The 26315-nt window shown below is 32.0% G+C and overlaps 1 protein-coding gene across 1 annotated transcript; it reads right to left on the reverse strand.

Annotated features, from left to right (window-relative positions):
• Window positions 1–5778: 5778 nt before the first annotated feature.
• On the reverse strand, window positions 5779–25999 carry LOC139517208 (uncharacterized). The gene is made up of 10 exons (XM_071307931.1): window positions 25926–25999; window positions 25764–25801; window positions 24661–24910; window positions 22101–22400; window positions 21125–21182; window positions 20671–20750; window positions 19534–19593; window positions 17880–17897; window positions 11906–12187; window positions 5779–8746 (listed from the first exon to the last, which is right to left on the reverse strand). Exons 2-10 carry the CDS (start codon window positions 25785–25787, stop codon window positions 6318–6320), a joined length of 3501 nt encoding a protein of 1166 aa, XP_071164032.1. The 5' UTR covers window positions 25788–25801; window positions 25926–25999; the 3' UTR covers window positions 5779–6317.
• Between the last annotated feature and the right edge of the window lie 316 nt (window positions 26000–26315).

Here is a 26315-nt window from a genome sequence, read left to right on the forward strand (position 1 = left end):
TTGTTACGTTTGAGGATGTGTTTTCAACTGACCAACGGCATTCCAATGGGAAACAATTGTGCCCTCTTCATGTCGATTAATTTCCTTATTATTATGAGGCTGACTTCATACAGAAACTGCTTATGAAGAAAGATAAGTAGTTTGTAATATCCTTTAACTTTACTCTCCGCTATAAAGATGATGTTCTCTCACTAAATAATTTAAAATTTGGTGACTGTGTTGAACGCATCGATCCCATCGAACTAGAGATAAAGAATATATAAGATACAGTTACGTCTGCCTCATATCTTGACTTACATCTAGAAATTGACAATGAGGGTTGGATGCATTGAAAACAAAACTTTACGACAAAATATATTATTTCTACGGAAGCGTATTTAGCGCCACACATTTTTTCTTCTTCCTATGTCTACGTTACAACGCAAACCTTTGCGATATAACACAAACCTTTGCGTTATAACGCAAACATTTGTATAACGCAAACATTTGTTTTATTTTATTTCTTATTTAAGATTCAAAGGAAACAGTAGTTATTTATGGAGGAGGCTGTATATATTAAAAGTTATCACCTTTGTAGTCATTGCAAAGTAAAATGCTTGAATAATTAGATCATTGACTAATAATGAGCAGAATAATATAAGAAGATGTGGTATAAGTGCCAATAAGAAAACTCTCCATCTAAGTCAGTATTCGTAAAAGTAAACCACCATAGGCCGAAGTATGGTCTTCCACACGGAGCATTGGCTCATACTGAACAACAAACTATAAAGGCCCCCAAAAACGATATTCATGTTGAAAATCGAGTATATTGAGGTTATACCGAAGAAAAAATTCAACCCTGCTAATATAGCTATAACCGAATATAAATATAATTCCAAAGTAAGCTCTCGTTTGAGAACTGTGTAAAGTATGTTAGATTCAAACAAGCTACCCTTTGGCAATAAATGTATAGAATGAAGATGTTTTATTAATAAAATTATGTTCTCTCTATTCAAATTGCTACCCAAGCATCTTACAAATACTTCATTATATTGAAATGAAAATTCATTGACTTTCTATCAAAAAATCTTGATCATATTCTGAGATTTAAAAAAAATGTTTCCTTTTTAATAATTCATTTTAAAGCAGAAAGATCATTTTGTCTACTTGACTTGGAGGTTTTGCAATTGTATGACATTATTTTTGATCTTTCAATTTGAATATAACTATATACTAAACTATATCTATTTTCTTGTTAAATTATATACTTTTCTGATGCACAAATCAGTCTTAATTTATGTATAATTACACTTCAAGTATTCCATTATTCCTATGCATATTTATTATAATGATTTGGCCTTGTTTGTGTGTTTCTTTTTTATCTACTAGTATATCACATCCGAAATGAATGACAGACGGACATATATACAGAACTTAATGAATAATTGAAATCAAGATATTTGCGTTATAACGCAAAGGTTTGCGTAATAACGCAAATGTTTTCGTTACAATGCAAAGGTTTGCGTTATAACGCAAAGGTTTGCGTTATATCGCAAAGGTTTGCGTTATAACGCAAAGATAGTAAAAAAAATGTGTGGCGCTAATACGCTTCCGTAGATTTCAGCTTCCCCATTGTGAACTGTTTATTTTTTTAAAGCAACATTCCAGCAGCGCCTGTATACGGAATATATATCTCCCAATTGATACGATATTCCCGGGCTTGTCTTCCTATCAAGATTTTCTTGATAGAGGGTTCCTGCTCAAACAGAAGCTATTAAACCAAGAGTTCCAAATGGTGAAGTTGAAATCATCCCTTCGTAAATTTTACGGACGCCATCACGAGTTGGTTTACCGTTAAGGAAAAACCGTTTCACAGATGATATCGGATATGTTTCTTATGTCACAACTATAATCCCCTTCCCCTTTCACGAATGTGACCTTCCAAATTAGACTGTTTACCTGGTTTGTACTATCACGAGCAACACGACGGATGCCATATGTGGAGCAGGATCTGTTTACCCTTCCGGGGCACCTGAATCAATCCCAGTGTTTGGTGGGGTTCGTATTGCTTATTCTTTAGTTTTTGATGTTGTGTCGTGTACTTTTATTTGACTGTTAGTCTTTTTTTTTTGGCCATGGCTTTGTCAGTTTATTTTCGATCTATGAGTTTGACTTCCCTCTGGTATCTTTCGCCTCTTTTATATCGGTGCGTTGTGACTTTTGATTTAATTTTAGTCGGTTTATTCGTGCTTCGTATCGAATGATTGATTTTCTGATCCCTGCAACCAATTTTCAGATTTGTTCTTTAATTGTGCTATAACACCAAGGTTAAGGGAGGTTGAGCGCACGTTTTTATGTACCGTTCCCAGGCCAGTAACATATCATTCAATGGTTGTCGTTTGTCCATGTTCGTTATTTTGTTTTTTTTTGTTAATTGTATTGAATAAATAATGCCGTTTTTTATTTGAATGGTTTCACTTTTTTATATGTCGTGGACTTATTACATAGCTGGCTTTGCCTTGTGCGTTTTTGTGATTAATAATTGTTCCCTTCTATGTCATTTTGTCTCTAGTAGAGAGTTGTCCACAACAATTAGCAATCTTCTTACGTTTTAACTATTTAGAACATTGATTCATGGGTGTTTGCTAAGACTTGACGACAGGTCAAAAGGTCAAAAGTCGTTAATAAAAGGATACTTACGATTTGACAAGAAATACATTAGTCAAGATGTAAGGAAAAATATGGTCGACTAAACACTACACAGAAATTGAAGATAGGGTAAAATCATTTCCTTGTAAACCACAACCCTTCATTTAAGTCATTTGATACTTTGATTTTAATGAAAAGATGTACTATGTTTAAATGCGGAAAATGGTAAAAGTACACTTGTACATAGGTTTTCTTTATGCCTCCAAGTCTTCAAAATGTACTGCTACGTAATTATTGTCTTCCCGTACTTTGGTTCACCGACAGCTTTTCCATATGCAGTGCTCTATATCCATTACACCTTTGCTTACAAATTTGGAAATCACGGAGAACAAAATTAAACAAAATAAAAAAATTATGGTGTCAGTTTTACTTTTATTTTAAAGCAGACTGGGTTTTTTTTACAATGCAAAGAAAGAGCGAAAAACACTTATAAATTTGTTGCTTCCGAAGCGTTTTTCTGTATTTACCGTCATCAGAAAAGCTGTGTGTGTATATGTGCATTAACATGCGAGAATCTTAATGAACGAAAGGGGCATGAGAATAACCAAATTTATTTATGGTCAATTTTGAGCTAATTGAGTGAAAATCTGATAAAGTAAAATGTTTCAAGTATGACAATTATGAACTCCATTATAAATCAGGATTCCTCTAACATAGAATATATGAAAATATGTGTAGAGGTTACTTGTATTCATAGTTAATTAATACGCCAATTTGGGGGTTTTGGGAATCGTAATCGTTACGAAATTTCACTTCTGTCATTGATAAAAAAAAAATAGATATGATATAATCACTGTTACGAATCCAAAACTACAAAAACAAATTTTAAGTTGATTCATATATTTTTTTATCAGAATGTCATGTAACAAGTCAGGAAAATGGCAGTTATTATCTTTTAATTCGTTTCTCCGTGTGTTGCATTGCAGTTTTGTTTTTGTTGCACTTCAGTGTTTCGGATGTTTTGTTGTTTTCCTCTTATAGTTGAGGTGTTTACCGTAGTTATAGTTTGTTACCTGGATTTGTTTTCTCTCAATCGATTTATGACTTTCGAACAGCGGTATACTATTGTTGCCTTCATTTATATACAACTTCTAATTTACTAAACATACACTTTATCTGATACAAGCAGTGAATATGGGTCAATGCCAACACACAAATGTTTAAAAGAATGAGACAAAAATCATACTCACCGCAAACTAAGTATGTCATTAGAAGGCCGAAAAGTATTTCTCGAAAGAACATTTGTACTTTCTGTTGAATGTTTTACGTGTATTCCGCAACTAAACATAAAATCTGCATTACTAACAGTCAAAATATTGTCTACAGCTAAGTTCATCGAATCATTCACCTTATTTACTTAGAAACGGGAAAACATTTCTTTTCGACAATTGTTTAAACAAAATGAAAAATTACGTAGAAATTTATTGGTTCATCTATAACTTCAAAAAAGTAAAATTCCTTATTTGATATTTACATCTTTCTGTAATATCCTGTCCATTTCACAATAAATGATTTCCTCTCTGATTTTAAGGAATGCAACAGGGGCTATGTAAGTATGTCATCATAATTAAATTAGGATCGATAGATATGATTTCAATATCTTGACTACACGAACCAAATGTAAATTGGTGCATAGTGATCCTCCTTATTGTTGAAATAAACCTATTTGAACAACTATATAATCATGACAATAAGATCGTTTAAATTGAAAAAAATAAAGTTTGAAACTTCCTACACTTTGTCCGATTGTTGAAATGTTACCAGGTGATCTTTTAACACGACTATCTGTCCTTTATATGTCCATAACCCAAATGAAAAAAAATTATGATTATCCAGGCAAAACACAGAAAAAGAAAATTAGGAACATATTCATAAATCAATAAAAAAAAAGTTATAGAAACAGAGAAGAAAATACTTAATTTGAAGTTTTTTCCATCGACAAATGTAAAACTGATATCAAAAATCTTTTTTTTTTTACAGTTTGTCTGATGTTGTGTCAATTTGAACAATATATATATTTTTTCATATTTAACCAAAAAGTCAAAGACAGCAGGTAAGAGATATTTTAAAATGAGCATATTTGTGTTCATGCTATATGTTCATGTAGATGCAGTTTTAAAAGATTTAGATCGATACTCAATGTCCTTGTTTCAATTAAATCGTACTAAGAAATTTGAAGAAAACATTGACATCGTGCACCTTTTAAAGTTATCATCACTGACTGTATTTGGTCGCATTATAGCAATTATCACTGGCAACAAGTGAAACATTGTCGTATCGACGAAATGAGTGCGGAGACAGCTGTTTAATTACCTCTAAGTAGTGTGCAAATATTAATTTCAATATCGTCATGTACATATATTCTCCTTGCAATTTGCAAGGGTGTCATTTGGATAACCAATAATTCAGTTCGTTGATCTAAGTATGTTAAATGGTGGATTTAATCTGGTTTTATAGCTAGATAAACCTCTCACTTGTATGAAATTTGCATCAAATTTCATTATATTGACAACGATGTATAAACAAAACAAACACGCACATCTGCATATATCTAAATAATAGGTAAAGTGTCAAAAAAGGGGTACAGCAATCAACATTGTGTATAATCTAAATCACTATAAAAACAAACATATATGTAACTAAATAGCACAAAGAGGCATATTATAGACAATTTATCTGAATAGTTTATCTGTGTTTTCTATTCATTTAGGTAGTTTTCATTATGTAGTTCCATTTTTTACATGTATTTAAGTATTTTTACATAAATCAAATTAATTTTCCTCCATAATTTGATGTCGAATCACATACAACTCATAAAAAAAAGGAATGCCATAATAAATAATATAAAAGAGGGACGAAAGATACCAGAGGGACAGTCAAACTCATAAATCGAAAATAAACTGACAACGATAAAAGTGTCTGAATAACTCATTATTAAAGTTTTCACCGATATTCATACAAATACACCTATGTATTATAAAGTTGTCATCCCTTATATGATTTATAGAATCTATTAAGCTATTTATACATTCGGCGCCAATAGGAAATAAATAAAGCACTATATAGGACCAAGTAAAATGACACTATAAGTAAAATGTTAAAAAATAATATTTATATATATTTCAAAAGTCACAAAACAATATAGTTACCAAGTCACAAATAACAATAGTTCACAAATTCATTCAATTCAAATGACGTTGATGAAATAATGCGCCAGAGTAGTCTATCACGTTGAAGAGATCATGTTGATAGCTGCCTTTTAGTATCTTAAGCCTCTTTTCTATTACTATGCATTGTCGTCTTTCTGGTTGGTTGGTTGGTTGGTGTATGCATTCTGGTTAATTGTATATTCTGTTAATTTGTTAGTCTTCTGGGAAGTATTTCGATAATCTCGTAGATGCTGTGGTGGGCCTGTTGAAATCTCTTTAGTATTGTCTTGTGACATCCTTATAGTTAGTTTGTGGTATGGGGTCCTTGAAAACCGGTATCCTATAACCCAAAACTCAGTCACACAGTCGCCAAATGTTGTTTAAGTTGGTACAATGTCAGCTTTGTTGTCTTCCAGAATTATAAGCCAAGCATCTCACATAAGAAGGAGAGTTTATTAACAGCTGTTTGTGTGTGTGCTATCATCGATCACTGCATTGTCGTCCTTTTGATAGTTCATCCAATAGTGCCTTTGTTTCTGACTGTTCCATTTCAAGGGCAGCGTCCATTGGAGTTTTGTCATCATCGTTTTTAATATTCAAATCAGCTCCCTTAGCAACTAACATTTTTATGATGTCTTGATATCCAAATTTCGATGCTGCAAAAAGTGCTGTTTCGCCATCTTTACTTTGGAGATTTACACCAGTATGTCTGCTTTGAAGCAGTAATTTAACTGTCTTTGTATGGCCTTCTTTAGATGCCCTATACAATGGTGTTCCAAAGTACTTACTCCATAAATTAGGATTGGCTCCATTTTTCAATAGTACCTGTACAATCTCATGCTTGTCTTGCCAAGCTGCTTTATAAAGGGGAGTTCTTCCATCTTTACATGATTGATCTACATTAGCTCCGTTCTCAATCAACATCACCACAATATCTAAATGACCACAACGTGCTGCTTTGTAAAGTGGAGACTCGCTGTATTCGCTTATTTTATTTGGATCTGCCTTGTATTTCAACAATATTTCTACAGCCTTTTTACAGCCATTCCATGCAGCCTTACATAATGGGGATCTTCCATCTTTACCACATTTATTAGGATCCGCTTCATGTTGTATTAAGAATTCTACTGCTTCAGATTTGCCATTGAGAGATGCAATGTATAATGGTGATTCTATATGATTTGTGCTAAGATTTGGGTCAGCACCCTCCTTCAATAGTAACTCTATGATTTTAGTAAAGTTGTGTTTTGCAGAAATATGCAAAGGTGATCCAATATATACGTCAAAAGTTTTTGGGTCTGCTTCATATTTCAATAGCAATTGAGTCATTTCGACAAGTCCCTCTCGAGAAGCAGCATAAAGTGGAGTTTCTCCAGCACTATTTTTCAAATTTACTTGAACATTCTTTTTCAGTAGTTCCTCGGCTACATTTATATGACCCTCCTCAACTGCTTTAAACAAAGGCGATTCTGCACTTTTATTAAGATGATTTGGATCTGCTTTATTTTTAAGAAGTAGTCGAACCTGCCCAATATGACCAAATGCTGCTGCTTTATGAAGAGGTGTGTCTCCCTTTCCGTCAAAAACATTAACATTTAATTTCAGATCAATTAACATTTGTAAAATGTCTTCATAGCCCTGGGCCGCAATTTCAAGTAATGGCGATGTTGCTTTGTATGAAAGAAGTAAAATGTGTTTCTTTAATTCATCATTCTGAGTGCAATAACTAATAAATTTGTCACGGTATACCTTGTATTGCAATTGTCTGTTTGCAAAAGCAGTGAATGTTATTTCATTGTTTAATATCTCTCTGTTTGTATCCACAAATAGTCTCTTAAAATATTGTTCCTCTTTTTCCTTAGGCACCGGGATGATAAATTCGATATCACAGTGTTCTTGCATGGATTGTAAATGAAATCTGTCTCGAATTATATCACTATGTGCTATATCTAAAATTACACCAAACAGATCTTTTCCATAAAATGATACAACGGCATCAAATATTTTATCATGAAATATTTTGTATTTATGCCCGGATACTTTTGTGAAATACTTCTGTAATTTGATAAAACTGGACCGAATATTATCCTCAGAAAAGTTTCTTGTTCCACAATAATGCGAAATTATCCTACATTTGTCCTTAAGATGTTTGGTTTTGAATGTTTGTTTTTCTAAAACATTGTTGCAAACAACGAAAAGAGACAAAAGAGCATACCATTCTTTGTCGTACGTTTTTTTTTGTTGAAACACATCCTGGAGAACTACAAAAGGCATCTTGAAAAATTCTTCTATCTTCACATTTTCATCCATTTCTAACAACTTGCTCAATGTTTCACATAACAAAGGGAAAAGGTCAGTGTAATTTGAATCTTCTGCCTTTATGTCCTTGATTATATCAACATCATGATCTCTTAGGTACATCCGTGCAATTTCTTCCTTTTTCATGGAACTTAACGGGAAATTTTGTATGTTACAAGTTACCGAAGATAAATATTTCAGCCTCTGAAATTGCGTGTGTTCGGCTATATGAGATCGACTTGAGAACATAATTTTCAAATTTCCATGATCAAGATATGATTTCACATCATGCATTAAGAAAACCCATTCGTCTACTTTAAGAAAATTAACAGCATATTTACCAAACACATCGTCAAAAACAAAAATTTGTTTTTTTGAACTGTCAAATTGTAACTTTATATCTTCTGGTGAAAAGGCGGGGTACACTTCATACTTTTCGTTGTTATGATATTCAAGTGCTATGTGTCGTAAAACTGTCGATTTCCCACTGCCCGAACGACCTATTATTGTGACACAATTTGATGCTTTAAAAATTTCCCTAACATTCACCATAGCATCAGTTTCTACAATCTTGTTTTCTTTAATATTCCATTCCTCTAAAACAGTGGGTGCTGTAAGAAAAACAAAAGAACGCTTTCTAATAAACTCTTTTTATAGAAAATGGACCAAAAAAACCTACAAATTGCAAATTGGTACCATTAATAACTACAATAGTTTCGAGCTCTTAATTTTAAGCAGAATATCGTAGTAGCAATGTAGTATCATATTCTTACATTATACTAATTAAATGATGCCTGATTACTAATTATATTGGTGACAAACTCTTTATTTATTAAATTGCCTAGCTTAACTTGCATAGACATGATTTTTTTTTAAATAAACAAAATATTCAAATTAAGTGAATGACTTAAAAACAATATATTGACAGTTGTCTCAATGGAACTCATACCACCTCTTCTAATATCTCTATAATCAGTTTTGACGTCTTCAAAATAAATATTTGATTATTTTACAGGATTTCTATTTGTAAACAGTAATAAATAGTTAACACCAACTTAAAAATGTTAAACAGCATGATCGAAATGCTTCTTTTTGGACCTTTCTTTTAGCGTGAAAATGTTTCATACTATATCAGTATATAAAGATTATATTGGCCTTATACTATAATATGAGCCTACCATTTTGGTTTATGAAAAAGGAAAATAACTATTTTTCATGAGGTGGCCTATACATTAAATGTTATTTTGTTGTCAAGGTTTGGGAAAGGTGGAATTTATTCGCATTTATAAAAAAAAAAAAAAATTTTGTCCTTTTTTACAATTTCAAATGACGTCACTTTGCGTTGAAGCCTTGACTAATTCGGGTGTGTCTATTTCTTGTGTTGGATTGTGTTGGATTTGGTCGGTTTATGTAATGTATCCGGTTGTTTTCTGTAATTAGTTAATACTTTAGTTTTATCATGTATATCTTTTATATAGTCATTTTATAAAATTTACTGTTTCCAAAAGTATAAATTATTCTAAATAATAGGGATGTTCGGGTCCCAAACAGAAAAACCTGGCCGTTTTTGGCACAACCTTTTTGAACATTTTGGTCCTCGGTGCTGTTCAACTTTGTACTTGTTTTAAACCTGGTGCCTTTTGTTAGCTATTATCCGTGTGTTTCTTTGTCAAATATTTTCTCCTATTTCTTTGTATTGTAGCCCTGTAATGTTGTGTTGTCATTTTAATGTTATATTTAACATGGCCAATAAAGAGGGAGGTTTGGCATGCCACACAACCAGGTTCAATCCACCATTTTCGTTCTTTTAAAAAATGTCATGTACCAAGTCAGGAATGTGGTCATTGTTATATTATAGTTCGTTTCTGTGTGTGTTATATTTTAACGTTGTGTTTCTTTTGTGTCGTTTGTTTCCTCTTATATTTGAGTGTAAATTCACATTATTATCAGACGTGTCACGGTACTGTGCTGACATGCATTGTCATTGATATGGTTATAGTTATAAATTTACTGTTTACAAATTTTAGATTTTTTTGAAAAACTAATGCTTTTCTACCTCAGGCATAGATTACCTTAGCTGTATTTTGCAAAACCTTTAGGAATTTTGGTCCTCAATGCTCTTCAACTTCGTACTTTATTTGGCCTTTTTAACTTTTTTGGATTCGAGCGTCACTGGCGTATATACTAAATTTAGTCCTGGTATCTATGATGAGTTTATTTACAATCACTGGGTCGATGCCACTGCTAGTGGAGATTTATTTCCCCGAGGGTATCACAAGCCCAGTAGTCAGCACTTTTGTGCTGACATGAATTGTCATTGATATGGTTATAGTTATAAATTTACTGTTTACTAATTGTAGATTTTTTTGAAAAACTAAGGCTTTTCTACCTCAGGCATAGATTACCTTAGCTGTATTTGGCAAAACTTTTAGGAATTTTGGTCCTCAATGCTCTTCAACTTCGTACTTTATTTGGCCTTTTTAACTTTTTTGGATTCGGGCGTCACTGATGAGTCTTTTGTAGACGAAACGCGCGTCTGGCGTATATACTAAATTTAGTCCTGGTATCTATGATGAGTTTATTTCTATCCCAAATTCATGTATTTAGTTTTGATGTCATATTTGTTATTCTCATCGGATTTTGTCTAATGCTTAGTTCGTTTCTGTGTGTGTTACATTTTAATGTTGTGTCGTCATTCTCCTCTTATTTTTTAAGCGTTTCCCTCGGTTTTGGTTTGTGACCCGAATTTGTTTTTTTCTAGCGATTTATGAGTTTTGAACATTGGTTTACTACTGTTGCCTTTACTTATAGCTATGATTACGATTGAAAATGCTATGTTATTTGTATACAAAATAAATGTTAAAGACAAAGTTTTTAATCATAATTTCGAGAAAAACTTTTCAACATAACTTTGAAAAATAATGGGCGCTTAACGAAGGTAAATTTTATTTTAATTCTTTAAAGTTATTGAATTCTGTATTAAGTTCAAGTCTGAGAAATTCATTTATAAAATACTTTGCTGTAAAAATCTGTGAGAGTATAAGAGCACACCTTTTATGACAAACGTTTCAAGAATTATTGACAAAAAAGAGTATAATCAATTTTAAAGAAGTATCTGCTATGTGTTGAACAAATTATCAAAAAGCGGTAGTGGCTTGAACCACATTTGAATAAACAGACCTCTGCTCGTTTCATGGCGTTTTGCTTGAAAATCATTGAAAATATCATCAACAAATTGGATTCCCTGTAGGGCTTGAGTTTAATACTTTTTCTACTGTTTTACTAATACACTTGTATGAGAGGAGTAGCAGTAAGACTTAAGTGTAAATCCGTTATTTTTTTTATGAAACAGCATAAGCAATTTACGAATGGCAACTAAATTTCGAGAAATATTGTATGCGTCAGCAAATACGAAATAGTTCGCATACAATTTAAAACAAAAAGGTGTTTTTTACGAAAACATGACCAAAGGTTGTGATATTGTGCTTCAAGTTAGGTATTATAGATATTTGAAGAATATGCAAACAATAGTAACGAAAATATCCTTATAATGGATAATTCAAGCGTCTTGTCCTTGATTAAACTACAGTGTCAAGATTGACTGTCTGTTAAAACTTTGACATATTAATTTGTATTGTAATTTTACTTTTGAAAGCAACTCTTGTACGAATGTCGTTTGGACGACCAATGTATTGTTTTAGTTTCTGTGAATATACATATAAGACTCATATAACATGGCTAAAGACATATGTAGAAATAAATACACTTACAAGGAAATGTCTTTAATCTTATCTTGCGTTCCTTCGAAATGAAAACAAAATTTCTAACCACACATTTGAAGATGCCTTCGTCTTTTTTCTGTGCATCTTTTATAAACAACGTGAGGTTAGGTAAATCACGAGAAGTAGAATAGTCTATATCTGTCAGTCTTGTTCCGTCTTTGAACCACTCGACAGATTTTAGTAGGGCTGGTCCTTTTACTGTACATTCTATTTTTGTGTCACCATCCTCTTGTACTATCACAATTTTCTCGGAATCAAGCAATACTGGATCTAAATATTAGGAAATATTGTCGAACATTTTATGCAGTCAGTAAAAAGACCAAGGTTAAAGTCATTTGAAGTAACATAAACATACCAATTTTAATGCACAAGATGCGTATTTCGACAACCAAAATCTATTTGGTGATGCTTAAGGCCAAATATTGGAAAATCCAAAACATAGTACAAACGTTGAAGAGCTATTCCAAAAAGGATTAAAAATTAGGATAAAGTTATATCTGTATAATAATGTGGTCATTTTTATAAATTTCCTGTTTACAAAACTTTGAATTTTTCGAAAAACTAAGGATTTTCTTACCCCAGGCATAAATTACCTTAGCCGTATTTAGTTAACTTTTTGGAATTTTGGATCCTCAATGCTCTTCAACTTTGTACTTGTTTGGCTTTATAAATATTTTGATATGCGCGTCACTGATGAGTCTTATGTAGACGAAACGCGCGTCTGGCGTAATAAATTATAATCCTGATACCTTTGATAATTTTTTACACCACTGGGTCGATGCCACTGCTGGTGGACGTTTCGTCCCCGAGGGTATCACCAGCCCAGTAGTCAACACTTCGTTGTTGACATGAATATCAATAATGTGGTCATTTTTATAAAATTCCTGTTTACAAAACTTTGAATATTTCGAAAAACTAAGGATTTTCTTATCCCAGGCATAGATTACCTTAGCCGTATTTGGCACAACTTTTTGGAATTTTAGATCCTCAATGCTCTTCAACTTTGTACTTGTTTGGCTTTATAAATATTTTGATATGAGCGTCACTGATGAGTCTTATGTAGACGAAACGCGCGTCTGGTGTACTAAATTATAATCCTGGTACCTTTGATAACTTTTTTCATGCTAGTACCAAAATACTGTCTACTAGGCTAACGATAACCTGGGGGACTATCAGTTCACCAGCAGAGGTATTGCTCCTGTGTATTTATAGCCTTTAAAGCACTAATTAAACTACACATGCCACATGCGCATTTCGACAATTAATGTCTCTTAAATGATGCTCGAATTTGCTATTTGAAAATCCCACATCATAGAAATGTTGATGAGATGAAAGACTGTAATGCCCGTGTCACACTGTCCCGATTTTTATATACGATGGACACCCGAATGCGAAAATTGTAAGTTCGTACGAAGTTGGTCCCGATCTCGTTAAAATACCAAAAAGTGACCGAAGCAAGTACGATGAATAACGAAGTCTATACGATGGTGCCGAAATTATATACGATAGCAAAAGATGGACATACGAAGGTTAACCGAATGCGGGTATTAAAGCTTCATATCTCAGCCGAAACCTACACGATGGATCACGAAGGCTACACGATGTATTACGAAGGCTACACGATGGATTACGATGATGGCGCGATGGCCATACGATGTCTAAAAGATACGAACAAAATTTCGACAACATATCGTTTCTGTACAAGTCTGCCATGCATGGCGGGAAATCGATCTTTTTGTCTAATTCGTATAAAACTTCGTTTATTATCCCCTCGCCTACTACATGTAAGTTACGTGTAGATAAAATTGTTATGGACACTCTAGAACCAAAATGCTCAAAACTTGGTATGGTGTTACTCGTTAAGAATATCTTAAGCGCTATTGACTTTAAAGTTCAAAGGTCAAGGTCAAAGTGGCAGTTGTAATACAAGGCAATATCACCCTTGTGGACACTCTAAAACCAATATGCTTCAAAAGATTTTAACCACATTTGATATATTGTTCCTCCTTGTAATGATCTGACATTTTTTACGTTCAAGGCCAAAGGTCAAGGTCATGCAGATTGACTTGTTTTTTCTCCTTGAAATAGCATAATACACAGGAAATTGGTTGCTCATTTTTTTACCTGCTGGTTCTAAAGACAATATCAAAGGTATTTCCAGTTATTGAATGTTTTGGTTGATTTCTAAAAAAAAAGTTTATGTATCAAATATACATAATCAATTTACCATTTTCTGCATGTGTCATATACAAATATAGTGTCCATATTTGTCCCCAATATTTTACATACGAGAGGATGCCACGCTCGTTATTGCCTTGTTTGAACTGTAAAATGAGTGCACTAGTCTGAATAATCACCCATAATTATGCCCATGTTTACTGATCTATCTTAAAGGTAAGGTAATGGGTTCGTTGATCCCTTTTATTAAAAAGAGCTCTTTCCAGGAGAATATCATAATAATATAGATAAAAGGAAGGATGTGGGGAAAGCAACAAATGCGGCAAAATATGACATATAGAAAACAAAATGGAGTAAACATTCGTGTGACAACAACTCAGACGATATATAAAAAAATCAGAATAATAAAGAAAAAGTTGGTTTCCCTATATACGTGTACCTGCAGTGTTGGTGTACGAGGCGCGTTTATGATTTTCATTATGTTACTTGATATAAAAAATTGACAAAAAATAATATTTTACTTGTAAAAGTAAATCCTGAGCCTGTAATAGCTGCTCTTTGCATTTGAATTAATAGAAACAACGCTGTCGCCTTTCTTGTTCTCATAGAATCATATGATATGAGCTCCATGTTTTGTGAACGTCTTTCTTAACTGTCGTATTAGACTGACCAGTGCATATCGCGCATGGCACTTTAAATGTATTTTAGCGCGAAAATTAACTTACATTTAGCTGGATTTATTATCGTCGTAGTTCCATCTTGTCGCCTTCGTACTTTTATTCGATGGCAACACGACAGGATTACGAGGTCTTCACGAAGTCGTGTTGCCATCGTAAGACCTTCGGGTATCTTCGTGATTCATTCGTGTAGACATCGTAATGTCAAAACTGCCCGATGGAAACGATGGAAACACGAATGCAATACGATGTGCAAAGATGCATTCCCGGTGACATTACGATGGTGAGGATGGTGATACGAACTCAATACGAACTCTCAACATCGGACGCACCTTCGGGGATTTTTTAACATGTTAAAAAATTTAGAACCCTTCCCGAAGTTGTCCCCGAAGCCTAGAAAAAGTGGCCGATGGTTCTACGATGGTTAAAGATAGCACTACGAATAGCCCGTTCTGGATACGATCAGTCCCGATTTTGAAAATTTCCATTATCATGTTGCCATCGGCGTAAAAATCGGGACAGTGTGACGCGGGCATAAAGGTTTAAAAAAAAAAAGCCAAATATTGACAGTAAATGCACATATGATGTACTTCATACGTAAATAAAAGGCTAAATATATTATATGTGTCTGTAGCTTAATGAACATCATCAAGATTGGACTAATTGTTATATTATATATGAGTCAAAAAGTAAAATAACAAAAATCTCCCAAGAAAAATTCAAATTGGAAAGTCCCTTATCAAATGGCAAAATCAAAAGCTCAATTACATCAAATTAATGGAAAACAGCGATCATATTCCAGACTAGGTAAAAAAAATCTGTTTGTAGAAAATGATGGAATACACATTGTTTTATAGCTAGCTAAACCTCTCAAATGTATAACAGTTGCATAAAATTCCAACAGATAGAGACGATACCTAGGACGCTATCAAAATATATTAATGAATTGATATGAATGATCCCGTAAAAAAAAAATAAACAAGAGAAAGACAAAAACGATTACAATTACCCCACAAACAAACCGTGATTAAATATGAACACTAACTAAACTCCCGGTGCTGAGCTATATATGAGGCAGTTCCTGCTGTACTAGTAACACCGGTCGTTTTACTAATTTCAACTCAAAATAGACGTGTTCGATCACTCACAATCCTAAAATCTATTTACGATACAGATATTCCATAAAAAGAGTGTCAACAAAATATTGTTGGCATCCATAAAATGCCTGATAATATGACTTCAACTTCATCATTTGGAATCGTTGATGCAATAACTAAGTAATGAATTTCAGAGAAATCACGAGAGCAATCGCAAGTACTAGAATATCATATCATCTTTGATATATTTACTCTTTATGCAGGAACTCCTAGAATGTTTATACATCCTTGGCTTTTAAAGGTTTTTGTCTGAGTGTTCATAAAAAAATGTTTTCCAGACAAGCGCTTCCAACGAACAAAATTTACATAGTGCCATATTCATTTACTACACATGAATGGAAAATTCACAATTGACATCTTTTCTTCTTTTTGAAAAGTCTAAACCCCATTGTCAATTTATCTATTTAATTTACTTTCAGCTATAAAGTTGATATTCTCTCACTTAATAATTCAAAATGTGGTGACTATGTAGAACGCATCTTTACCATTGAATTCAGATAAACGATACAGTTAAATCTGCCTCATATCTTGACTTACATCTGAAAATTGTCAACTTTTCATTTCTATGTAGCAACATTCCAGCAACACCCGAATACAGAGTATATGTTTTCAAGTTGATACGAATTTCCTGGGCTTGTAATTCCTATCATGGTTTCCTTAATAGAGGATTGCTGCTCACAAGGAAGCTATCAAACCAAGAGTTCCAAGTGGCAAAAATGAAATCATCCCTTCGTTAATTTTACAAACGCCATCAGTCGGTTGACCGTTATTGGACATTAGTTTCACAAATGATAGCGGATATGTTCAAATGTCCGGAGCATCTGAGATCACCGCCAGTTTGTCATTGGGTGTGTGTTGCTCAGTCTCTAGTTTTCTTTGTTGTGTTTTGTAAACTAATGTTTGTCTGTTGATCTTTTTCTTTTTTAGTCATAACTTTGTCAGGTTTTTTTTTTATCCATTTATGAGTTTGAATGTCCCTTTGGTATCTCTTGCCTTTATGGTATTCTTGATGCGCGTTTAGACTAAAAAGTCGTAAAATCAAAACAAAAAAGCGAAAAGGGACAAATAAAGTACAAAGTTGTGAAGAGCATGGAAGACTCAAAATTATGGATGGTTTTCCAAAAACAGTTAAGGCAAACGATTCCTTTGGTAATAAATCCTCACTTTTTATTATTAATTCAAAGTTTTGAAAATAGTTAACTTATAATCATGACTACATTAATGATAATTAATGTCAACATAAAAGAGCTGACTACTGGGCAGGTACCCAACTTTGAATCATTTTGTGAAAGAACATCATCATAACAGTGGAATGTGAAACTAAAAGTTAATGCAATATTGTTTCCCTCTTTCTTCAAAAGTTCCAAGATGAACTCTGATTCATTAGAATAAAGGAACTAGTCGGCAAGCAGAGATGCACGGATTTTTCCATTAGGAATTATAATAGGTTGTTGCCAAATAGGTTCTTAACAGATAAAAACATGTTGTAAAATGTAAAACAATCTTGCATCTCGATATTGTCTGTTTCAGTAAAAAAAAATGTTTGTGTCAAAATGTTTTTCTTTTCAAAGTATGAAAGAGGGACGTAAGATACCAGAGGGACAGTCAAACTCATCAATCGAAAATAAACTTACAACGCCATGGCTAAAAACGAAAAGGTCGAACATGACTTGTCTCTTCTGGTGTAATATGATCACTGATAAATTCGGAGATACAATTCATAATGACATCGTCATATGCTAAGTATCGTCATACATTTTAGGTGAACATATACCGAACTATCTTGTGAATTTAATGATACAACAGAAATTTATCAGGTTAAGACAACACATATTCATCGATCCGCTTTTTTATCATTAAGTATTCAGAATTACTAAAACATTAAATCACTCGCACAAAGCATCAAATCAAATAAATATTTAGGGGGTGGGGGCAAATATGCATACTTACATACAAGTAAGATGACAACTGAAAGTACAAAGAAAAATTTTAAAACTATAAAAAATATTTAAGCAGAAATGCAGTTTTCTAAACATAAGAGTTTAAATAGTCAGAAGTATTAAGACGAATATCATAAATAAACTTGTTAAAAAAAAACTTGCGCAAAAGTTCTGAAGAAGTGATGATTCGCTGCATATAGAAACGTCTCACAAATATGTATATAAGTCAATTGACATACTTTTGTCATCGTATACCAGAAAATGGTAATTATTTGAGTGTCTAGTCGAAAAAGTGTAAGGAAAATGTTGTTTTAATGCTGACCAATTTCGAGATGCACTCATAGTGTAAATAAATGTTACTTCTACGATTAATATATGCACAAAAAGATAGCAATAACTAGGTTGAAATGTTTAACAAATGAATAAAAACACAAACTGAAAAAAAAAACCACCAAATGTGGCTTTGAAAGTACTCGTTTATACAATACTAGTAGAAATGTATGTGCGATGGCATCCTTGATTAGTTGTTGTAAAGGGTTACTGTAGCGAAGAATCACTGTCAAATATTCTGAACTTTATCACAGCCATTTGAAAATAAAGCCTTATAAATATAAATGTGTTAAGAGAGAAAAGTTGTTTTTCCATTAAAAATTAATCATAAACTCGAGACAACATTGCAACTGTTCACAGTAAAATAAGAGAAACAACAGTTCGTGTGTTTCTTTGTCCAATATGTTCTCCTATTTATTTGTATTGTAGTCCTGTAATATTATGTTGTCATTTTAATGTTAAATTTAACATTGCCATTAAAGCGGTAGGTTTGGCATGCCACTAAACCAGGTTCAACCCACAATTTTTTTCTTTAAAAAATGTCCTGTACCAAGTCTGGAATATGAACATTGTTATTTTATAGTTCGTTTCTCTGTGTGTTACATTTTAACGTTGTGTTTCTGTTGTGTCGTTTGTTTCCACTTATATTTGAGTGTGAATTCATATTACTATAAGACGTGTCACGGTACTTTTCTATTCCAAATTCATGTATTTAGTTTTGATGTTATATTTGTTATTCTCATCGGATTTTGTCTAATGCTTAGTTCGTTTCTGTGGTGTTACATTTTAATGTTGTGTCGTTGTTCTCCTCTTATCTTTAATGCGTTTCCCTCAGTTTTAGTTTGTAACCCGGATTTGGTTTTTTTCCTATCGATTTATGAGTTTCGAACAGCGGTATACTACTGTTGCCTTTATTTATTGTTTAAAGCCATGAGTAAATTTCTGTTTCATAATTTGAGTAATTTTTTTTTTTATAATTAGAGTATATTTTTTTTCTCAATTTAATTATTTCGGTATTGGTTTACTAAGTTCGTTCTAATATATCGATTTAACTCGGAACTTATAATGATTTAAATTTGAGCGTACTTGTGATGTAATAAACTTGTCATTGATTAGATAAAATAGATTTTTGACTGCAATATTTTTTATTGCTGGTTTATCAATATCTTTTTTTACTAAATTCTACTCTACTCAAATTCGTATTAAGTTATCACTGGCTTGGATTTCCCAAACGAAGTTTACGTCATTTTTCATCTGTACAATGCAAAACATATAATTCACCTAAGTGCTAATGTTTGTTCATAATTTTGGACTGTAGTATATGTTCATCTTACCATAAACAATTCCACAGAACAAACAGATAATAACGATAGAAATGTTAGCCTCTTTGTTACCTAAAATATAACAGTAATACTAGATACTTATAAATATACATTTATATATATATATATGTGTGTATCATTCATGTACTAAATTGCTGTAAGTTTGCTGACAATTCTGTATGATTGATTACTGAGGATTTCTTATTAAATGAAACTGTTTTTCGGTAAAGAACCACGGTCACTTTTGCCAAAAATTAATTTCAACTTCATGTTAAAATCTCAAAAAGTCATACTATAATTAGTTTTCCGATGAATCTATTTCAAAAGCTAAAGAAAAACATCTATTTAAGTAAGTTCATTATAGGCTCTAAGGTCATTAAATTACGGAGATATTGTCAAAATATGATGATTTTAAACTTTTCCGGAACTAGAAGCTTCAAACATCTTGTCGCACTCTACGCTCCAAAAATGTTTTGTAACCGAATAGCTCAAGTGTTTATATTGGGTCATGAGACATAACAATTTCAAGAACCGTAGTTGCAAAATTTATATATGCTTTTATTTTGGACAAATACTGATGTTACTTTGCATTCTTTGCATTAAAAGTTAAAACTAATTCTATGTAAGAATTATTGCCATTGCAAAACGTTATGGCTGTATTCAACCCTCAAACTTATTCCTCATCATGTCTTTTTCTCTGTAAATTGATGAAGATTTTATGTTGGCATCGGATGTCTTTTGCCCAACTTACACCTCTTATTGTATTATAAACTGTAGTCGATTAAGTTTCTTCCATATTTAAAAGAAAGGGAGCATAACATTTGAGCGCATTATTGAATTAAAAAAAGAAATATACATCACTATACTTGTGAATATGTTCAAATGTTATATTAATCAGAAAAAATACTTTAAGTTAATTACTGATGACCATGCTTCAGTCTAATTATAGTCTTTTATTTCAAATTTAGAAACTCTCCTTTTTAATCTGATTGTTTTCGCATTTCTATTATTAATCTTTCTTTATCAAGTCATCGCGTTCCTTTCATTAGGGCTGTGCTATTTTGAAGAATTTGGATCTGCACATATATATATAAAAAAGATAAATAATATATACATATATACCTTATTAGGATATATCAACAAACTTACTTGTATTTACAACTGTGTTGTATCTTATATTATTGTATCTTTCATTGGTCATATGTTGCAACGTCATTGTTGGTATTGTCCTAAAATTTATTATACTTTGTAGAAAGTAAATGCAGATGAATTTAAAAATTATGTGTAATAGAGTAATTCATTCTGGAGCAACCATCAATTGTCACATTTATATCAGATATGAAGGCCTACCCTAATTGTTCAATTTCACCTGTAACAGAAGAACTAATGTGGCTTACGTTACCACCGAAAAAAATGTGTTAAATGGTTTTAAGAAATGTGCTCCAGTGTAGAAAGATGAATTCAAAATAACGATTGTTTGTAGAGCTTCACTATTCTTTCATTAACTTTGTCATACATGTTTTAAGATTATCTATAAGCAACTGTATAATTAAATCCTTACAAATTATGACCTAGCTATTTGACGTAAAACTATTGATTTTACCTGTTAGAGCCAATGTTGCGCTTTTCTCTTGCTATCAAACTTCTTCGACACTTGTAAGCTATGAATTATACACACATTTTATATTTATTGTCAAAACTTTTGCTAATTTTAGCGATATCATACTATTTTGAGCGTAGATTTAAAGTTAAAGGGGCAATTGCTACGAGATATATAAAAAATACAAACTATGATTTGTTTTTGTTCAATCATTAATGAAAGTGAAATAGTGAAATAATCATTTCCTTAATCAGCCAGTATGGTTCAATTTTGTCAAAATAGGCTAACAAAACATTGATGATGAATTATTCACTTGCAGCTAAATAATTCGAACTCATTGAATCCGTATTCATGTGAACCTCAATTTCCCCTTCGATTAAGATGGAAAAATGCATGAATTGTGCGTGTCTAGTTATTTATAGGAATAGAATGTCTTCATCGAAAGTGAAACAAAAGTAAATCATTTGATTGACTGATTCGATCCACAAAAATCATTTTTATATTGATGAAACTGACTATTAAGATACAGTTTTAATCTATAATACGAAATTAAATAGACCTACAAAAAATCAAACTGCACGAATTTGTTGTCTTATCTATATTTATATTTCCATATCTTCGGAGTTCAACTTGATAGTTAATTAGATGCCCAATTCAATAAAAAAAAAACACGAAGCGAAGTAACATATTACAGAGTTCATGTCATATAAATTGTTTATTTTAGACTTTTTTATAATTTGAATAAATGTTTGACTATGTTAAAAATCAAATAGAGAATTTTAGTCAAATCGGTGAACATAAATTTGACAGCTAGTGTCCCTTAAATGGTTATTCTTGTTTTGATTTCATCCTTTTTATGAATTTTGAATATGTAAAATTCATTTTTTGTAAATAAGACATAATCTTTGGCTTTGTTGAATAATGATACAATGCATTGTCTTCAGTTTAAAAAAGCTTAATAATACATGCAATACTTTACCTTTGTCTAAAAGGTCCGTTTTGTCAGGACAAACCATTTTATAACAAGTGCAGTCTTCTTTTGATGGAACACAATGTGTTGATGTTTTATTCACTAATGCATATCCATTTTCAAAATCGCAGAAACAGGATCTGTCCTCATATATTGAACCATTGCTATATATTTTTTGACCTTCTTCAATGCATGCAGATTTCGCATAGATACATTGGAAGGTTATGTTCGACTCTATGAAGAATGGTTGATATCTTTCCATCCTACAGTGACCTTGATTCAGTCCACCTTCCCTTGTTGGTCTAAATCCTATTTATGAAAATAAACCTTATGAAAAAGATCGTAAAAAACCCTCTATGATATATTATCAGATTTTCTTCAAACAGGTAGGAGTCTTATATGTTGTTTTGTGTCTCTCTTTTAATGTTTGAGATCAGTTGAATTCTTTTGTTGGTCCCTTCAATTCAGTTGATAGCTCTTTCGACTCTTTAGACTACACTTCTACACATTTTTATCAGCAGGTAGTTTTCTCATTTCTTTTAAAAAAATCTGTATACAAATTTATTTCAAGTAACTTATAAGAAAACCTACTTCTGTGAAGAAAATGGAAAATATGCTAGAATTACGTTTTGGAACTGTGATGAAAATATTAAAGCTTTAATGTTTTCCCCTGACAACATTTAATTATGTTTAAGCAATAAAGTTTATCGACATTTTGCTGGTATTACTTTGTACACCAGTTTTGCCCCTTTAAATAGCAAAATTGTTTTTGTATTGTTATGTTTCACAGTTTCTGGTTCAACTTAGTTAAAATTTGTTTAAATTTTATCTAATAGAACATTTTATTAACAATCACTAATGCCTAACTAATATGTTTTGTACTAAATAATCAGATTTCTCTAATTATTTTACTGAAATTTAATCAAGGGAACTGGCTTTAGATAAATCTATTATAAACAGGAATAATGATTGTTTTCTAGATTTGGATATTCACTGTATCATTTACACACGCAAAACTCTACATAACTTTTTATAAGAAGGGGGAAGATTGTTCGTTCTCATTAGGCCTTTTTAATATTTGGATAGTGCTGAGTTGCTTTTTCTGCTGTATATATTTTCCAACTCGTTCATTATGCCCGTACATGATTTAGCGTTTGAGATTTTAGTAAACTGAACGTAATCAACAAGTATGTTTAATCGGTAAATAATGAAGTCAGGAATTAGTTTACAATAAATTGCTTGAACTGTCCCGTCCTTAATATTTTCATGTATACAAATATATGATGAAATATTTGGCTGTACCTGTAGAAAACTTATTACAAACGGGATATCATATCCTAATTTTTACGGTGTTGTTGTTTATAGAGGTCGTCAATTTAGATACGATCTTTTTAAAGGGACACTAGCTGTCAAATTCATGTTAGCCGATTTGACTCAAATCCTCATATTAGATTTATAACAGTGTAAAACATTTATCCAAATTATAAAAAAGTATAAAATAAACAATTGACAGGGTACGGGCTCAGTAAAATGTAGGTTCGTTTCGTGTGTATTTTAGTCTATACACCATCTAAATAACTACCCAGATGACACAAAAAACAACTGACGGTCACATAACACGATATAAAGATAAAAATAATTATAAATAGATATTTGGACCTCGAGCAAATGGATTTTTCTATGTCTGTCTGATTTCAATTTCAAGGTTCAAAAATTTTCGGAGCTAGTGCCCCTTTAAAATTATTGATCATTTAAGTAAGTTTTTTTCTTATTTTTATAATTTAATACTGAATTAAGATATCTGAATATTCTTATTATTGGTACAAACACTGTTTCGTTTTAATAGAATTAAAACATCACATCATATGTATTAACGTACAGTAATACACACTAATGGCTATGCATCCTGTCGTTACTTAAATGTTGGTATTTTACGGGTTCATTCTTTTCATTCTTAGACTGCTTATAATAGCACTTTTAAAATACTTGATGTGTACTGAAATGTGATTTAATCTTTGAAAATACGATTTATTTTTTAGGATAAATTAGATTTTGAAACCTCGACTACTTTGAGACCGGTAATCTAAATCTTATATTTTATTTTTTATAGTTTTTTGTTTTGAGTGCCGATCTGACGAATCAATTCCTTTCAAACTGATTTTTACCGTTTGCTGTCCCTGGAAGTGTTGAGCGTTAACAAACGTGTTTAACACTGTTAAATTATGTATGTGTCTGTACAAGGTCAGGAGCTTGTAATTCGGTGGTTGCAATCGATTGTTGTCTACCATATTGGTTTTGGTCTATTGCTTTTAGCATTATTTGCTTTGGTCTTTTGCTTATAGCATTACTTGTTTTCTCTTCTTTTTATTTTTACCTTTTGACATATCAATGCCTTTTATAGCTTTCTATACTGAAGTGTTTAGATCATTGCTGAAAGCCTCACAGTGACCTATATTGTTTTAATTTTAATCTGTTAAAACGAGATCTTTTTAATATAATGATATTTCGTCACTTTCAAAATTTATAGCTGATTGACGCAGACATTGAAATGCAAATTAATTTATCAAACCTGGATAAATGGCTATAGGCTTTGCACAAATTTCTCCATATTCTTTTTCTTGTAGATCCCAAGCACAATGATACCTCTCCGAACTGTTACATGTTCTACGACTTTGGTGAAATTGCTCAAAATGAGTTAAGTTACTGCAGTTCAAAAACGATGATGGAGGATTTTCAAGTACATACTTAACACATTCTTTGTTTATCAGACAGGAACAGTCACTGCCGGTGGAAAGTGAAATTCCTGAAGTCCAACAAATCTTAAAAAAAAAGGAAATATTAATATCAAAATAAAAAAAAACAGTTTCTTTGTAACATATTTCGTTTAACTTTCCAATAGATTGCATAACTTATATTAGAACTGTGTGTAAGCTATGCAAATAATCTTGTGAACTATTAGGCCTGGACCAAAATTTAACAGACAGTTAAGTATATTTGCCTTGACCCAACGGCCTTAACCTTTAAATAAAGGCAACAGTAGTATACCGGTGTTCAAAAGTCATAATTCGATTGAGACGAAACTAATCCGGGTTATAAACTATAACCGAGGGAACACATCAACTATAAGAGGATAACAAAGGAACAACAGGAACACCGAAGTTACAAACAATAATAATAAACTCAAATACAGCACGCACACACACGCAAGAACATTCATAACAGAGAAAACATTAACAAATAATCGACACAACATGCAAACCGCAGAACAACAACGAACATGTTCCATCAACGACAAATATCACTGGATACCAAACAGTGACGCGCTTAAGTTACTTACATGCAATCTTGAAATTTATACAATCATTTTACAATATTCGTCAAAACAATTTGCATGACAATGATGGTATGGAAAGGCAATTTTATAATTATTAGGACTACAAATTTACCAGCGTGGATAATAGCAAAATCTTTTAATACAAATTTTGACTTCATTGATATAACTCAGTTTGTTAGATTAAACAGAAAATGATACCATGTCGTCAATGGTCAGACATCCCCATGTCCGAAAGATAAAAGACAAAAAGATATATTTCTCAAATCACTGAAAGATTTCTCAATCATCGCATCATATAAGTAATAAAATGAAATAATGCTATAAGTAATAAGTCTTACCAAAAGAAAGCAAAATCTGTACATCTTTACACTTGAATCTACAACGCAATAAAATTCAATGATTATCAGTTGATATGTTCAAGAAGCAAAGTTCCTCATAATGTTTACTTTCAACAGTTATCATTCGATCAATGTTAGATAAAATTAGTATCACAAACAAACCTGTGATTGAGAACACCAAATAAAACCGGATGATACAAGAAGCGTCTACGCGGTGGACATCACGTACAATAAATGCGCCACCAAATTGTTTTTCTTTCCTTTTTTATTTCAAGTTTTACAAGCGTTTGTTTATTTGATTTAATACATCAATATTATACATTTTTTTTGGCAGAGAGAATCAAAGTGTATATCTATATTTCGTTATTGTTCAACGAACTAAATGATAATGGTATAGAGATATACACAATAAACATTATATAATGCATATGTACAGACATAAAAAAAGTTATACGAAAATAAGAGGTTGGCAAACATCATAAATTACTGTATACATATTAAACTAAATGATATCAAGTACATGAATTACCTAGGAGAGCTTACATGCATATT

The sequence above is a fragment of the Mytilus edulis genome, chromosome 3, assembly GCF_963676685.1.
Source record: "Mytilus edulis chromosome 3, xbMytEdul2.2, whole genome shotgun sequence".
NCBI lineage: Eukaryota > Metazoa > Mollusca > Bivalvia > Mytilida > Mytilidae > Mytilus > Mytilus edulis.